We start from the raw sequence: 15480 nt of genomic DNA, 5'->3' as shown, positions 1-15480 counted from the left end.
CTCCCTCCCTCCCTTCCTTGCTTCCTCCCTCCCTCCCTCCCTCCCTCCCTCCCTCTTGCTCAGGAAGTGAGCATGCAGAGCAGAGAGGAGCCCCTGGAGCTGAAGCTGGATACCTGGAGAAGCATCTTCTTCAAGCCTACCTGGGTGGGCTGTTCCTCCACTAGCAACTTCACCTTTCACAACCCCTCACGGCTGCCCCTGCAGTTCGAGTGGAGGGTCTCCCAGCAGCACCAAAAGCTGCTGGCTGTCCAGCCCTCCAGGGGGATCATCCATCCTAATGAGAACCTCGTGAGTGCTCAGGCCCATTGCCAAGGGTAGATCAGAGGGTACCTGTTACCTTGACCTTTTCCTGTCTTATCAGTCCTGTGGCCTATAATGTACACCTGCATAAGCAATCTGTAGTCACCTCCCCTAGCCTGTGAGTGGGTTTTAGTAACACCTTCCTCAACCGCATCTTACAGGAAATGGAGACTTAATGGGGAAGGGTATTTAAAAGATCAAGACTAGGGGTGCAGAGTTGGGACTGAAGGCAACATTAGTGATGCCAGTGCCCAAGGGCATGTCTAAACTTCATTGTTCATGATACCCAAGCAACAAGATTCCTGGCAGGAAGTTTGAGTCAGTTGGGTGTGGGCCATATGGGTGACTCTCTCAGGAAGGGGCGAGAAAGGAGACACCCAGAGGTTCCGGGTCAACACAAAAGGGGGGGACCCACTAAAATAACAGGCTTTGTCCCTATTCTTAAGTAGGTCAGACTCAGAGCAGTAACTACCAATACATGGTACCCATAAATACCCAGGGATGGGAAATAGAAGCCTAGGAGATTCAGATGTAGAAACCCACTTGAGTTCTGGGCCCAGCCCCTGGACACCAATTTTCTGACTCTAGTCCAGATATTTTGCTTCTCTGAGGCTCCGGTTTCCATGAAAATGAGTCTGGAAAACACCACCATGTCCCTGTCATGGAGATGTAGGATAGGGGGTCTTCCGGAGATGATATTATAGAATGTGTGCAAAGTGGCGTACACAGGCAGATGCAAATGTGGTGTAAGCGTTTGTAACAGGACCTCCCCTAGCTAGGAGGGGGTGTCCTGGACACATGCATGCAAGAATGAACCGTCTCTGTGACCCCAGACACTGACATGGATCTTCAGCCCTTTGGAGGAGACCAAGTACCTGTTCCGAGTGGGAGTATGGGTCTGGGAAGCCAGACATCCACCAGAGACCAAGCCTCAAACCACCGTGCACTACAGGATTCGGCTGGTGGGCATGGGTGTTACTGGATGCCTCTCTGTGAGTAGAAGCCCTGTTGGGGGAGCCAGGACCCAGGTGGGAGGGAAAGTCGCAGGTGCCCAGCCCTAAGAAGGCAGGCGACAAAGTAGAGGACAAGATACAAATCCTCGAACACCACCTCAGATCTGCTTTTGCTTGGGGGAATGGTCTTGAAGACTAGAGGCCGGGGGCACCGTCAGAAGCTAGCTGGCTGTGATCTCAGGCAAACCCAAAGGAGCTGGACTTTGGGAACGTACTGGTGAACAGCCAGGAGGTCAAGTCTTTGGTGCTCCTGAATGATGGCAACTGCACCCTCTATTACCGCCTGATCCTGGAGCAACACAGGCCCAAGGGCCTCAACAATGACCCCTGTGGTACTGAGGCCTGGGCTGGGTCTGGGGCCAGGGAGGGGTGTGTGCATGTGTCTGTATGCCTGTGTGTGCTTAAGATGGATGGCCCATACATACTATGGGTCAGACAAGACAGCTGAAAACCTGGCATTTCCACTTTTTAACTGTGGCATATGCCAGTGACCTTAAGATGCATGGCTCTTTCTGCCTCAGCCTGCTCTGCCATCAGGGAGTGCTGTGGTGACCCAGGGAAGGGTTTACATGAGCAGCCAGGACACCTCTGTCCAGATACCATTGATGACCCCTGTATCACCATTTCCCGCCTCTCCCCGACCCCAGCCCTGGAATTCGACCACTCGGAAGGGACTATGCCGCCTCATTCTCAGGATACCATCTATCTGACTGCCCGTCCAAAAGTCCGTTCCAAGTATTCCTGGACCATTAGCTACTGTCTCCTGTCCCAAAGAGGTGCGTGAGCCCTCGGTAGAGATTCAGTGCCAGGAAGGGGGGAAGGGGAGAAGTGACTCGTGAGATACAGAGCTAGAGGCGCACTAGAGGCACAGACAAGCTGGCCCAGCTAGAGAGAGAAAGAAAGAGAGAGAGAGAGAGAGAGAGAGAGAGAGAGAGAGAGAGAGAGAGAGAGAGGGCAGGGTGGACCGTGCCTTTGGGTTCCGATGTGTGCAACTGTGTCTGCCCACGTGATGTCTACATACGTGCCCCCTGAGCTGTGGGGACATGAGAGTTAGCGAATGTGCTATCTCCTGTCAGAACCACAGGAAAATCCTCAGGAAAGCTTCAGCTCTTTCCTCCAGGAGATGGGAATTGCTACTTTCCCCCAAGCCAGCGTTGGGATTGAATCCTGACTCTCTCACACTTACTGGCAGTGTGGTCCTTAGCTAGTTGTTTCAACCTAAACATGCCTCAGCTTCTCCATCCATAAAAGGGAGATGGTCACAGGCCATGCACCATATTGATGGTCATTGAAAGCAAGACAATAAATGAAAAAAGCCAGTCAGAAAAAGCCGAGCAACCGAGTGTCCAAAACACTCAGAAAAAATAAAATACACAGGTGGAGAATAGATTAGTGATCACTGGAAGTGGGGGATCCATAGGTGGGGGGGGGGAGAGTGTTAACTAGTTGGTACTGAGTTTTGGGGTGGAGACAATGGGAACTTTCTAAAATTAGTGGCGGTGGTCACACGCGTCTGTGAATATATAAGGCCTACTGAATTGTGCATGTTAAAAGGTAGGTTTTTTTTACAGTCTATGAATTATGCTGTGTTGCAATGCATTTGAAAATAGTGGTGTCAGTTAAATGCCAGGATCTACATTAAAACAGGACAGTGAGTGCCCAGCACATAGAAAGTCCTAGACAGCAGCTGGCTGCCATTGGAAATACACTCAAAGTTGAAGCTGAGTCACGGTTTGTGAGCAGGGTTCTGCTCCTACCCCATGGGAGCTGAGCTCTCTGCTCTCCCCGATAGTCACTCCCCCAGACAGCATGGACGGCAAAACACAGGAGCTGTGCCACGTCTCCCTGACAGCAGTGTATCCTTTGCTCTCCATCCTGGATATCTGCTCCATGGGCAGTGCCGAGGGCATCACTCGAAAGCACCTGTGGAACCTCTTCTCCCTGGACACACTCAATAGTTACTTGGCACGTGACCCAACTGTCAAGGAGCTCACCTATAAGGTGCCCACCCGGCACAGGTAAGCTAGGTGTGGGGGCAAGGCACAAACACTGGATGCTCACAAACCAGCTACCAACACCCCAATACCAGGCCTTTCCCAAGAAGCTGAGTCTGAGGGCGGGTGGGCTCTAAGTTCTTAGAGGAAGACCAAGATTGCACTGAGCTGCACTGAGCCATTTCTCCACTTCACACAGCATGAGCCGTACACCTCCCATCTTCACTCCTCTGAAGCTGGACTTCAATTTTGGAGCAGCACCACACAATGCCCCGCCTTCAGTGGTACTCCTCATGCTGAAGAACACTGGACTGGTGCCCTTGGACTGGTATGGCTACGCAGAAGGGGAGATGCTACAGGGGTCTGGGGACAGAGCCCTAAAGGCCAGGAGTAGGGAATAGCCATTTCCTGGGTTTTCCTGGGAAACTCACATGTGGTCTGCAGGCAGGCGGGTCTCTCAAGGCTGGGAGGAGACTGTGATTGCCCACAGTACTAGGGAGATGAGATTGGCTGTAGCTAGGCCCTGGGCGGTGTGCAGTTCCTGCAAACTGGTTACAGCTATAGACCCAGGCCCTGTGTTTTTCCAGCTTTCAATTCTTCATCTTTACATTGGCCCTGTGAGAAAGACTTCTCCTGTTAAAAAAAGACAGGGCCTGAGGCCCAAGGGACTAAGAGCGCAGGCAAAGCCACATAGCTCGCATAGCTATTAGAAGCAGAGCTAGGTTCAAATCCAGATGTACCAGCTCCAGAAAGCGTGCCTGCACTAGTCAGTCAGCAAGAAGGCTTTAAGTTGCTTCTGCATATCAGAGCCACTGCTTCCTGACAGATTGCAGATCAGGGGCTGGGGTCAAATGGAGGCAAGTGCAGGACAGACTTCTGCGGCCGCAGAGGATCCTACCACGAGAGGGCAGGCTTGAGCAAAGCTGCCGCGCTGCTGGAGAGTGAGTGGAAGCTGGCCACAAAACAATCACCTCACAGGCTTAAGGCCCTGAACCTGTCAAGCCTGTCCGTGGTCCTCTTGTCCTGCCCTCTCATCAGGGCCCAGAATGCATGCCCAGCAAGCCAGGCTTGTTCGAGTTCCCAGTGTAAACTCGGGTAGATTTCTTAGTAAATGTCTGTTTATGGACTTTCAGTTCAGTTCAGTCAGCACCTGACTGGTGGGTGCTGGGAAGGTGTGTGTGTGTGTGTGTGTGTGTGTGTGTGTGTGTGTGTGTGTGAGAGAGAGAGAGAGAGAGAGAGAGAGAGAGAGAGAGAGAGAGAGAGAGAGAGAGAGAGAGAGAGAGAGAGAGAGAGTGAGACGACAGAGAGAGACAGAGACAGAGAGAGACAGAGAGAGACAGAGACAGAGGCAGAGAGGCAGAGAGACAGAGAGACAGAGAGACAGAGAGAGACAGAGACAGAGGAGAGAGAGAAGCAGGGACATCTGTGGTGGGAACCTGTTGGCCTGGGCAGGTGGAGGACATTTTGGGACTGTAAAGAAAGGGCTCTGCACTGACAGGTTACTCACAAACTCTGACATTTCTCTGCTGAGCTCATAAAGAGTAAATGGAGCTAGGATGAGTGGTGAAAGGAGAGTAAGGAGTTGGGCTTGAGATGGCAGTAGGCAGGATGAAGGGTGATCTGGGAGGTGGATCAGAGAGCCATGAACCTGCCTTCTCCCCTCGGCCCTTCTCCCTATACTTCTGCTCTGTTTGACCCTAGGATATGGTTGCATAGCACCTTGCATTCAAGTGGACAGCCTCAAAGACATCAACTATACCGCTTAAAACCATTTGTTCACTAATGCGCTCTTTATTTCATTGGCTACATTTGTCCCGGACTCTCCTTAAAAGCAAGCTGCAGGCTGGTCCTCAGAATAGAAATATAGACCAGGCCAGTCCCTGCCCTCCCGGTGCAACAGGAACCCAGGGTAGAACAGCCTCCCAGGACAGGGTAGTGCCCTGGGAAGGAGGTAGGTGTGACACTCACAGGGTCGTTGACCACTTTTGGCCGGGTGATGGTGAGATCAAAAAGACTTTCTGGAGGGCTGGCTGTGTGGTGTTTCAGTACTAGAGTGCTTGCCTGGCATATACAGAGCCCTGGGTTCAATCCCTATCATGGTTAGAAGGAAAAGGAGGAGGAAAAGGAAGAGGAGGAGGAGGAAGAGGAGGAGGAGGAGGAGGAGAAGGAGAAGAAGGAGGACAAGGAGGAGAGGAGGAGGAGGAGGAGGAGGAGAAAAAATTTTTGAAGAAAGCAAGAAAATGGGGGCTTCAAATACATCTGGAGGTACAGGCAAAGGCAGGGCACAAAGGGCCTAGAATCTTCCTCCAGAGAGTTTGAACTTGTTAAGGGACTCATGACATGTGAGCTGCAGAGGGGACAAAGGCCCAGTTAACATTCCATGACCTGTCACTCTGATCTCCAGGGGATGGTGGGTCAGGAAGGTACTATTGTCCTCTAGATTATGGGGAAGAGCATGCACATTAGAACAAATCAGGGGACAGGCAGTGGAATCATTTCACCAGTAGACCAACTGAGTAAGTGTGTGTAAAAGAGATGCAGAAACTTCCCATCCACTCTGCCACTGGCCAGCAATTCCCCACATAACATGAGAGACACAGCGCTCACCTGCAGGAGGCCAATCCATGCAGCTGATGGGGGAAGAGCCAGAACACCCCAGCATCAGGCTCATAGCCACTGCTAGGGTAGCCAGAGCTTGGGAGCATGCCCCACTCTGAGCATTTGCACCATACACAGACAGCTGGATGCTTTGCCGAGTGACTCCCTCTAGAATGTGCGCCACGAAGGAAGAGCATACATAGTAGAGTACATATAGATCTAGTACAGTACTTTTATCAGTTGTATGATAATCTGCAGTAGAAAGAGATTTAAGTTATTAGGCTACTCCTTTGTTGGAAGATTTTGTTCTCAATAAAAGGAACAAAAGGCCGGGCGGTGGTGGCGCACGCCTTTAATCCCAGCACTTGGGAGGCAGAGGTGGATTTCTGAGTTCGAGGCCAGCCTGGTATACAGAGTGAGTTCCAGGACAGCTAGAACTACACAGAGAAACCCTGCCTTGAAAAAACAAATAAAATAAAATAAAAATAAAAAATAAAAGGAACAAAAAATGTTTGTTTGTTTGTTTGTTTTGCCACCACAAAGAAAGTCTGCACGTAGATGTGTATTTAGAAAAAAGTCTTTTGGACTGAGGAGATGGTTCAGTGGGCACAGTAGTCTGTGTGACAGTGGCCCCAGAGGCTTGTAGAGCCAGGCACCATTAGGAGGTGTGGCCTTATTGGAGTAGGTGTGGTCTTGTTGGAGGAAGTGAGTCACTGTGGAGGCTGGGCTTTGAAGTCTCATATGCTCAAACTACACCATAGTGGGGTAGTCACTAGTGCTGCCTGCAGATCTAGATGTAGATCTCTCAGCTGCTTCTCCAGCATGCCACCATGCTTCTGGCCATGATGATAGTAATGTTTTCCTTTATAAGAGTTGTCGTAGTGTCTCTTCACAGGAATAATAGAAACCCTAACTAAGACAGTGGGTGAAAGACTTGATGCAGAAGCATGAGATTCTGAGTTTGGAGTCCCAGAACCTGTGTAAGGCCAGCCATGTCTGCAATCCCAATGTTGCTGTGGCAAAGTGGGAAGTAGACACCATTCCCAGGATCTTGTGGGCCAGCTAGTCTGGCATCCACAGTGGTAAACAAACCCCATCTCAAACAAGATGGAAGGCAAGGGCCGACACCCAGAGCTGCCTTCTGACCACATGCATGCTGTGTCACCTCTGCAGCCATGCTCACATACATGTGCACATACATCATATACACACATACACAAAAAGGTTTTTTTAGATGTTTAGCATGTGTTGGTATATTTTCATACCTGCATTTTAATCATACAGGTGGATTCCTGAAAGTAGGGCTTGGCAGATGCTGCCAAATTCTTTTCAAAAGCCAGCAGGACTTCCCTCTCCCTCTGTGTGTGATATTGTCTGCTCTTTCTGAACTTCATCATCACTCTATGCATCTGTTCTTCAAATTTCCCATGTGAGAGGAAGAAAGATAGACCCCTGTGAGCTTGGGGTGCTGTTCCTTGATTCCTGTGAGGTTTGTTGACCCTTTTTCCTTCCATTTCTGGGTGCCCTGTCTTCAGTCCCTGATCCCGTTTGTTGCTGGGGCCAATTCCCTACCATCTCTCTGAGAAAGTGTTCTACTGAATGCAGGGACTTGGGACCCTTCCTCACTTTTTTTAGTTTTGCCATCTGGTTGGGAGACAATATCTACTTTTCTACAGTGTGAGGCTTTTTGAGGGCACTCTTCACACTCCCGCTTTGCTCCAAGGTCACCAGCCCTCTGGGCACCTGTTCTTCACCCTGTGTCCAAGCTAGCCTCAACATGCTCCTTCTCAGGGGCCCCTGGGTGACACTGCCAGCCAGCATTCCCAGGATTTGCAAATGGCCCTTTCCTGAGAGCTTATGAAAGAAAGATGAGTGACCAGACCTAAGTGACTCATACATACACGTGACATTCCTCACTCCCGGTGTCTAAAATGAGATCCCCAGTCTTTTTTTTTCTTCTTTATTCTTTCTTGGATCTTCATGTGTCTTTGGTTAGTTTTTGTTTGTTTCTATAAAGACAATGTCTTAGTCATTATTCTATTGCTGTGGTGAAACACCAAGTCCGAAACAATAACAAGAGGCCTTTAACTGGGCACTTGCTTACAGTTTTAGAGGGTTAGTTAGTCTATGATCATCATGGTGGGAAGCAAATGGATGTGATGCTGGAGTAGCTAAGAGCTCACATCCTGACCTGCTGGCAGCAGGCAGGGAAGGAGTGAGGCTGGGACTGGCATGGGCTTTTGAAACCTTAAAACCACCCCCAGTGACATACCTCCTCCAATATGGCCACACCCCCTCCAACATGGCCATGCCTCTTAATCCTTCCAACTTACTCAGGATCAAGCATTCAAACATATGAGGGGCCATTCTCATTCAAACCACCACACAGGGTCTCATTGTTTAACCCTGGCTAGTCTGGAACTCACTATGCAGCCCAAGTTGACCTTCACTTTCAGCTGTCCTCCTGCCCAGCCACCTGAGCACTACTATTACAGACATGAGCCACCATGCTGGCTATTCCTAGGTTTGAGGACATTTATGAAAGGAGAATGTCCCTAGCTACAATTGCTCACCAGAACATGGGTCAAAGAACAGGAGGTGTGATGAAGGCCCCTCTGTCCTTCTGTCTTTCCAACTGTCTTTCCTTTGCTTGTCTTCACTCCCCTTGTTTGCCTTCTCCAGGTCTTTCCTCTTTCCAAGTGACCAGCAGCTGGACCTGGATATGTGGCTAGAACAAGCAGACCTCAACAGCACTGAGCTCCACCAAATGCGTGCAGAGGATAATTGCCTCTTCTCCATCAACCCCAAGACTGGGAGCCTGAACCCTGGGCAGGAGCAGATGGTGGAGTTCAAATACAGGTGTTCCTGCGGCCCCTATCATGCCTACCTCCCAAGAGGTCCCTAGCCCTGGCTTTTCTCTGTATAATTCTGGGGGACCCCAGACAATCTCCTCTGGGGAGCCATCTCCTGCAGGGGAGGTTCATGTCATTTCTGCCTCACGCCAACTCAGATGTGGTTGTCCGGCTCACAGCCACACTTGTTTTCCCATTCAAAGAAGATTCCAGAACTCACTGTCTAACTTGTCTCCTCCCTCGAAGACACCTGTTTGTTGGCACCGATCGCCTCTCTGTGCTCTTCAAGGTGTCCCATGGACGGGAGATCCTGGTGAGACCCCACACCCTAGCCCTGCTGGAGACTGTCTACTCCGAGAGAGAAGCTAGGAGTGGTGCCTCCTGGGAACCCAGGGCCTATATCTCCATTGGGTATGCCCATTCTCATGGGGCAGCATGCCACCCATGGGCTCTTTATCTACAGCTATACTTCATTGGCGTGACAGTGAGGCTGGAGCAGAAGTATGTGCACTTCACCTCTACCATCCACCACTTCATTCCTGTCCCCATCGGCGACACATTGCCCCCACGCCAGGTCAGTGGTCTGTGTGAGCCTATCACAGAGAGCCCTCCGTGGGTCTGTGTCAGTCCTTACAGGATGGCAGACACTGGCCCACATGGGACAATGGGGGAATATATGGACAAAATCTTCTGGTGCTAAAGCCCTTTTGTCAGACTCCATTCCCATGCAGAGGTATCCCCCCCCCCCATTAGCACAAAGGTCCTCCAACTTCTTGACCACAGACTACACTAGTAATATATTTTATATCATTTGTGCTTCACTCCAGTGTTTACATATACACTCAGCTAGAATTACTATAAATCTTATGTAGGCGCTTACATACAAAGTACATGGTACCTCTTGTATTTTATCCTCTCCTATGTTCTACATCCTAGCTATGACCTGTGGTCTCCAGAACTCACTGTTTCACTCTGGTCACGGCCCCACCTGTCGTCTGGCCCCTACAGTCTGATTACCCCTCTTCTGCAACTGGCCCCAAGCCTTGCAGAAGGTTATGGTATAGATGTCCTGCAGTACCAATGTAAGCTTATCTCCGATGAGCTTACAAATAAGCGAGACTCAGACTTTTTATTTGGCTTTCACAGTTACTGGGGTCACCCCTAATCTGCTTTTCTAACTGCTGGCCTGGCTGACTCCCCAGCAGTATTCCCCAGATACTTGCTGTTTCTCCCGGCTGTGTGTACGGTACTTTACCTCCCATGGTGCTGCTCCCTCTCTCCTCCTCTCTCTTCCTTTCTCCTCTTTGTCTTTCCTCCTTTCTTCTCTACCCCAAAAATCCACCCACCTCTAACTCCTCTAGTAATCGGTTGTAGTCATTTTCATTGAAATTAAATTACCTTAGTTTTAAATTAAGGAACAAGGCTGGCCCCACAAAAGCTGGAAAACTGTGAGAACTCACTACAACCCATAGCCACAGACCAGACCTCAACAGTGTCCATTTGTAGCTGAGCACCACATAGACACTTATTTTCCACTCTCTCATCAGTTGTGAATTTCTGTATGAACCATCCACTGTGTAAAGAAGTTCCTCAGATGAGGTTTGAGAACTGTACGTACTAATTTACAGGTGTACAGATGCAAAGTTAGGGGGCAGTTTGATGTCATTTAGCACAATAATAGTAGCAAGTTCACCTCTGGGGCTTGTAGGATCTCAAACTGTGGGTTCTAAACCATGTATCAGGCGTACATTTGCTCCTGTGGAGAGGGGCCTTAAATCTAATCAGAAAGCATTTGGTTGGCCCCAGAACATTCAAGTCATCATTGCAGCCATGTACATATCTTGGCCACGCTGGTTATTACTGTAGTTTGGACATTCACAGTTGAGCAAGAGAGTTGATTTTTGCCCCTAGCAGCCTACCTTACAATTCCCCACACTATGAGAGCTAGCCAGCAAGGAGGGAGCCTCCAGTCAGTACCAACTTGATTGGATTAGGTTTCAGCCTTTGAAACTGGGTACTGGGTAGATACAAACATTCTCCCTACAGCCCCAGACCTGGAGATCAATGTGATGCCAGGCCAAGAAAAAAGGAACGGTCCAGGACCAAACCCAAGTGAATTCTTTGTTCCTCTCTGGTTTTAGTATTCTTAGTTCTGCAAAGAAGTGTTAGACCAGAACAGCTCTGTTTTTTTGTTCTTTCCCAAGACATCCTTTGGAGGAAGTCTTCAGTTCTTCAGAACCCTTCTGTACTCTCCTTAAAGATTTTTTTTTTTTCGAATAACAGATGTGGGACATGACAGTGTCTTCATGGTGGACTAGACTGAAAGTCTTAGATGATAGTCTGGATGGTGCATAGGCATATGTGGACATGTCCCCAAATCCCAGTGTGAAGGATACTTACACTAGGGTCTTTTATAAACTTGACCAGTGTCAACTGAGAGCAAACAAAGCAAGTTGCTGTTTTACAGAGTTCTTGATTATCCTAAAGGGTTACAGGCTGACTGTCCATGTACTGAGCCCTAGGGAAAAACGACTGGGTGGGGCCAGGGGCTCGGAGACCTTTAGAGTTATTGTGGGGATAACCTACCCTCCCAAATGGACAGGCTATCTGCTTTACAGTTGGACAGGGTCCTAGGCTATCTGCTCTACAATTAATTATCTCCCCATCCCTACCCTTGCAGATTTATGAGCTGTACAATGGTGGCTCTGTACCTGTGACATACGAGGTCCAGATCAGCGTTCTGTCAAAGGTTCAAGAAAAAAATTTTGACCATCCTATCTTCTGCTGCCTGAACCCCAAAGGGGAGATCCAGCCAGGTACTACTGCTCGGATCCTGTGGATCTTCTCACCCATCGAGGCCAAGACCTACACAGTGAGCAGTGGCCCAGATAACATTGGGGGCGGTTGGAGTTAGAGCCCCGGTTTCCTTGCTGCGTCCTGATTCCACCAGCTCCTTCCCCACCTCCGTAACTTCCCAGGTGGAGGTACCCATACACATCATTGGATGGAACTCAGCTGTCATCTGCTTCCAAGGAGTAGGATATGACCCCTATGTCATGGGTGACACCGCCCCTTTCCACAGCATCTCTTCGTGGGACAACAGTTCCATATCCTCTAGGCTGATGGTTCCCGGGCAGGTGGGAGAGAGGGAGCTGGGGAAGCCAGAGGCAAAGAAGGGTCTTAGAGCCAAGGGTGGCCAGTACCAAGGGCTAGGGAGGCTAGGGAGGAAAGGAGATAGGTTAAGTGGGGGTAGAGGGATGAGACCTTGAATTAGTTTGGCTCCAGCTTCAAAGAGCATCAGCTCTGTAAGAGGCTTACCCTGTCGCCTAATGCCTTGTATCCCTGTTTGAAGTGGAAATCCACCCATTTCGGGTGCCTTGATCCCAGCTTTTTCTGGGAGTATATGGCTGAGGGATATGGCAAGATTTATAAAAAAGTCATCCTATTCCAGGTTCAGTTTTCATATGGAACAACCCTCTCCTGGGTTCAAGTAGATTTTACTCAAGATATTAGTGGTCACCAATACTACCTTTAGTCCATTCGTTTCTTGTTGTGGGGAGGCCTGGGGCATTCAGCTAGCCATCCATCTGCTCAGCTACTCAAATACACACTTTCCCATATACCCACTGAACCACACATCACTTACCAATCTGTGCATTCATCTACACAACCATCTATCCATGGGCCCATGCACAATCATCACACTGCATGCTTTTCCACTAGGCCCCTCCCTAATTCAGGAATGAACAGTCAAAGCCATAGGCTTTGGGGTGAGGCTTGCTTTAGGGAGTTATCCTTGCTCTGAATGTGAGAAGAATTTGGAAAAGTTGCCTGTGCCCCCTGCACCTTAGCAACACACCCAGCACAAGAGAACAAATAGGCCTACAGCAGAGGGCCAATGTGAGGGTCAGAAGCGTGGAAATCTCCTAACATAATAATTGGTCGGTTGGAACTGGTAGTGCTTCTATGGCTTCCTCTTCATGACCCAAAAGCCGATGCTATGTTGTCTTCGCCTACAGAATGTCTTTCTGTCCCAGTCTCACATCTCCCTGGGAAACATCCCTGTGCAGAGTAAGTGTAGCCGCCTGCTCTTTCTCAACAACATCTCCAAGAACGAGACAATTGTCTTCACCTGGCAGCCAAGGTCCTTAGACTTTGGGGAGGTGAGAGTCTACATCTGCTCCCAGAACCAGAATTTAGGGCTAGGCTTCAGCCTCATTCTGCACAGCCCCATCTCACCCCATCATATCCTGTCCCCCCATCCCAGCCTATCCTAGTACATCCTGTCTTGCCTATCTTACTTCATACCATCCTCTCCAATCCCATCCTGTCCTTCCCTGTACCATTCCATCCCATCCCATCCCATCCCATCCCATTCCATCCCATCCCATTCCATCTTGTTCTGCCCATCCCATCCCCATCTTGGACCACCCTGCCTCATCCTATTCTCTGGCATCCTTCCTCCCAAATCCACAGACTCTTTCCCTAAATCGCCAGGTATCTGTGAGTCCCATGGAAGGAGAAGTGCCTCCTGAAGAGGGAGTCCCAATCCTAGTGACCCTGAAAGCCTCCGTTCATGCCAGCTTCTACAGCATAGACCTGATATGCAAGGTAAGGACGGGCTACAGAGAAACACATGGGGCCGAGGCACAGCTCCCAATTACGGGACAGAGGAGGATCCTGAAGACTCCAACACCTCAGAGAAAGGCAGGAGCCAGCCCTTGGAAGGGCTCAAGGTAAGCTGCAGCTGAGACCCTCCAGACCTAGGCCCTCTCTCGTCTTGTGCTGGGCCCAGGTGTACCAGCAGGAGCTCATGCAGCAGTATCACAAGGAGCTACAGGAATGGGAAGAGGAGAAGGCTCGGCAGGAGGTGGAGTTCACCATCACAGATCGGAAAGTAAAGGTGAGGAAGGCTGAGTGGACCTCACACTCCCAGATCCCACTGGCCTTACCAGAGGAGATAGAGGCGATGCACTGAGGCAGCCTTCCACGTGAAACTGGCCAACCTGCCCGAAGAGATTAGATTCTACTCACCAGAGAGGCTCCACAGCTGTCCTGAACCATCCAGTGTAAGGAAGGCTAGCTGGTAGATCCCTGCTCCACCCAGGAGGGGTTCATGGGTGCCCGTTGTGTGCTGAGCACTGAGAACACAAGGGATCAACACAGGGTTCACCTTCTGATGAAGGGCATTGGCCTAGTGGCCTTCAGCACAAGATCTGGAGAGAGCCTTGGGTTTGAGTCTTACTTTCGACCTTTGCTAAGTATGTGACCCTGGTTAAGCTACCTACTCTCTTAGTTCCTTGACTATAAAATGAATATAACATAAACTAGGAAGTTTCTTCAAGATAATCCACAGGAGAGAGATGAGACAGGACTAGCAGTCAGTTACTAACAGAGCTGAGTGACTGAACAATGGGACTTTGCAGAATTTGCTCCCAAATCGTATATATATACTATGGTGTAGGGGGTGGGGGTTCATGTTTTTAACAGGGAATCAAACTCTTCTTGTGTTAGCCTCGTAAGTGCCAAAGCTCTGGGCATGAGGCACTATCCCCAGTCACCAATAAATGTCTTGAGATACATCCTAGTGCTTGCGATAGATATATCCACTTTGGAGTTACTTCTCTGAGTATCAATACACAGTGTGCCTCTAGCACACTATCCATTGGCCACTTCTGAAACATGGGCCACTATCTATCTGCAGAGAGACAAAATAAAATGGTAAACATAAAGCACGCTGGCTCCTCATTCCACCGCCTGCCAACATTTACGGTTTTATCCCTCGGTCTTGTCTGCGGCCACCACACAGAACTCTCCAAAAGGCTCTGCCGTCCCTGAAGCTTGGGCCCTCTGGGATGCCGATCACACAGGGGCTGCTTTCCAGCTGTCCTCAGAATGCAGGCTGTTTCCTTGTCTCTCTGATCCCAAAGGTCCAAGGGTCCCAAGGCGAAGCAACTTTGGGGCCAGCCTCCTTCCATTTGACCGCACTTTCTTCTCTGTCCTTCACTGAGCAGGTTTTCCTTGTCTCTTCCCAGGGAATGTTCTAGAAGAGGGTAGCACCGGGAGGTGGGCAAAACCAAAAGGGAATGCAAGGCCTGTGTTATTCAAAGAGATGGAAGTGGATGTGGCTAGGGCTGTCACATCCTAAACTGGACTCTCTCTTACAGAGGAGAGCACACCGTGTGGCCCATGAACCTCCAAAGAAGTACAAGGTGAGCCAGAAAGCCCCGAGCCGTTCTCAGGATAACTAAAAAGGTTCTCACTTGTCCCCAGAAATATCCCCAAGCCCTAAGCCAGTCTCCTAGACAGAAGGGAGGAAAGTATCACACTAGGCCAGCCCACAACCCTAAAGAGCTGGGCTGGGGGACCCATTGACAGTGAGATTATAGTTGCCCTACCACCCATGCCTCCATCTTCCCAAAGACGCTGCCTCCCATCACAAACCAACCACCTCTCAGTCGGCCTGCCACCTGGAACCTGAAGATGGCAAAGAAGGAGACATCGTGGCCATGTCCTCAACCCCCTGTGCCCGGCTTGCTCTGTCTAGGCCTCACCGCGAGGGCCCATGCCACCGATTACTACCTGGCCAACTTCTTCTCTGAGTTTCCTTGCCACTTCCTGTACCGGTGAATGCCTGGGGAAGTGTGGGCCACCCTCCTCTCATCTTAGTCCTCTCCCCCTCTATAGAGCAGCAGATGTCTGCACTCAACCTTTAGGAAGGGT

At 49.9% G+C, this 15480-nt stretch overlaps 1 protein-coding gene across 7 annotated transcripts in view; it reads left to right on the top strand.

Moving 5' to 3' along the window:
• Cfap65 (cilia and flagella associated protein 65) overlaps nt 1-15480 on the top strand; it is a 35063-nt gene that overhangs the window by 17063 nt on the left and 2520 nt on the right. For 6 of the 7 annotated variants that reach the window (XM_031368015.1, XM_031368014.1, XM_031368017.1 and 3 more), the window contains 16 exons: nt 64-288; nt 1134-1292; nt 1495-1645; nt 1961-2089; nt 3106-3331; nt 3507-3635; nt 8588-8764; nt 9004-9070; nt 9221-9331; nt 11438-11629; nt 11736-11894; nt 12777-12920; nt 13255-13368; nt 13553-13660; nt 14925-14969; nt 15181-15383. In XM_031368015.1, coding sequence (XP_031223875.1) covers nt 64-288; nt 1134-1292; nt 1495-1645; nt 1961-2089; nt 3106-3331; nt 3507-3635; nt 8588-8764; nt 9004-9070; nt 9221-9331; nt 11438-11629; nt 11736-11894; nt 12777-12920; nt 13255-13368; nt 13553-13660; nt 14925-14969; nt 15181-15383 — 2339 coding nt within the window. The remainder of the gene's footprint in view (nt 1-63; nt 289-1133; nt 1293-1494; nt 1646-1960; nt 2090-3105; nt 3332-3506; nt 3636-8587; nt 8765-9003; nt 9071-9220; nt 9332-11437; nt 11630-11735; nt 11895-12776; nt 12921-13254; nt 13369-13552; nt 13661-14924; nt 14970-15180; nt 15384-15480) is intronic. The other variant, XM_031368019.1, reaches the window with a different exon arrangement.

Source organism: Mastomys coucha, unplaced genomic scaffold (assembly GCF_008632895.1).
Source record: "Mastomys coucha isolate ucsf_1 unplaced genomic scaffold, UCSF_Mcou_1 pScaffold14, whole genome shotgun sequence".
Lineage (NCBI taxonomy): Eukaryota > Metazoa > Chordata > Mammalia > Rodentia > Muridae > Mastomys > Mastomys coucha.
The sequence above is the reverse complement of the archived record's forward strand: the minus strand, read 5'-3'. Positions and strand labels throughout refer to the sequence as shown.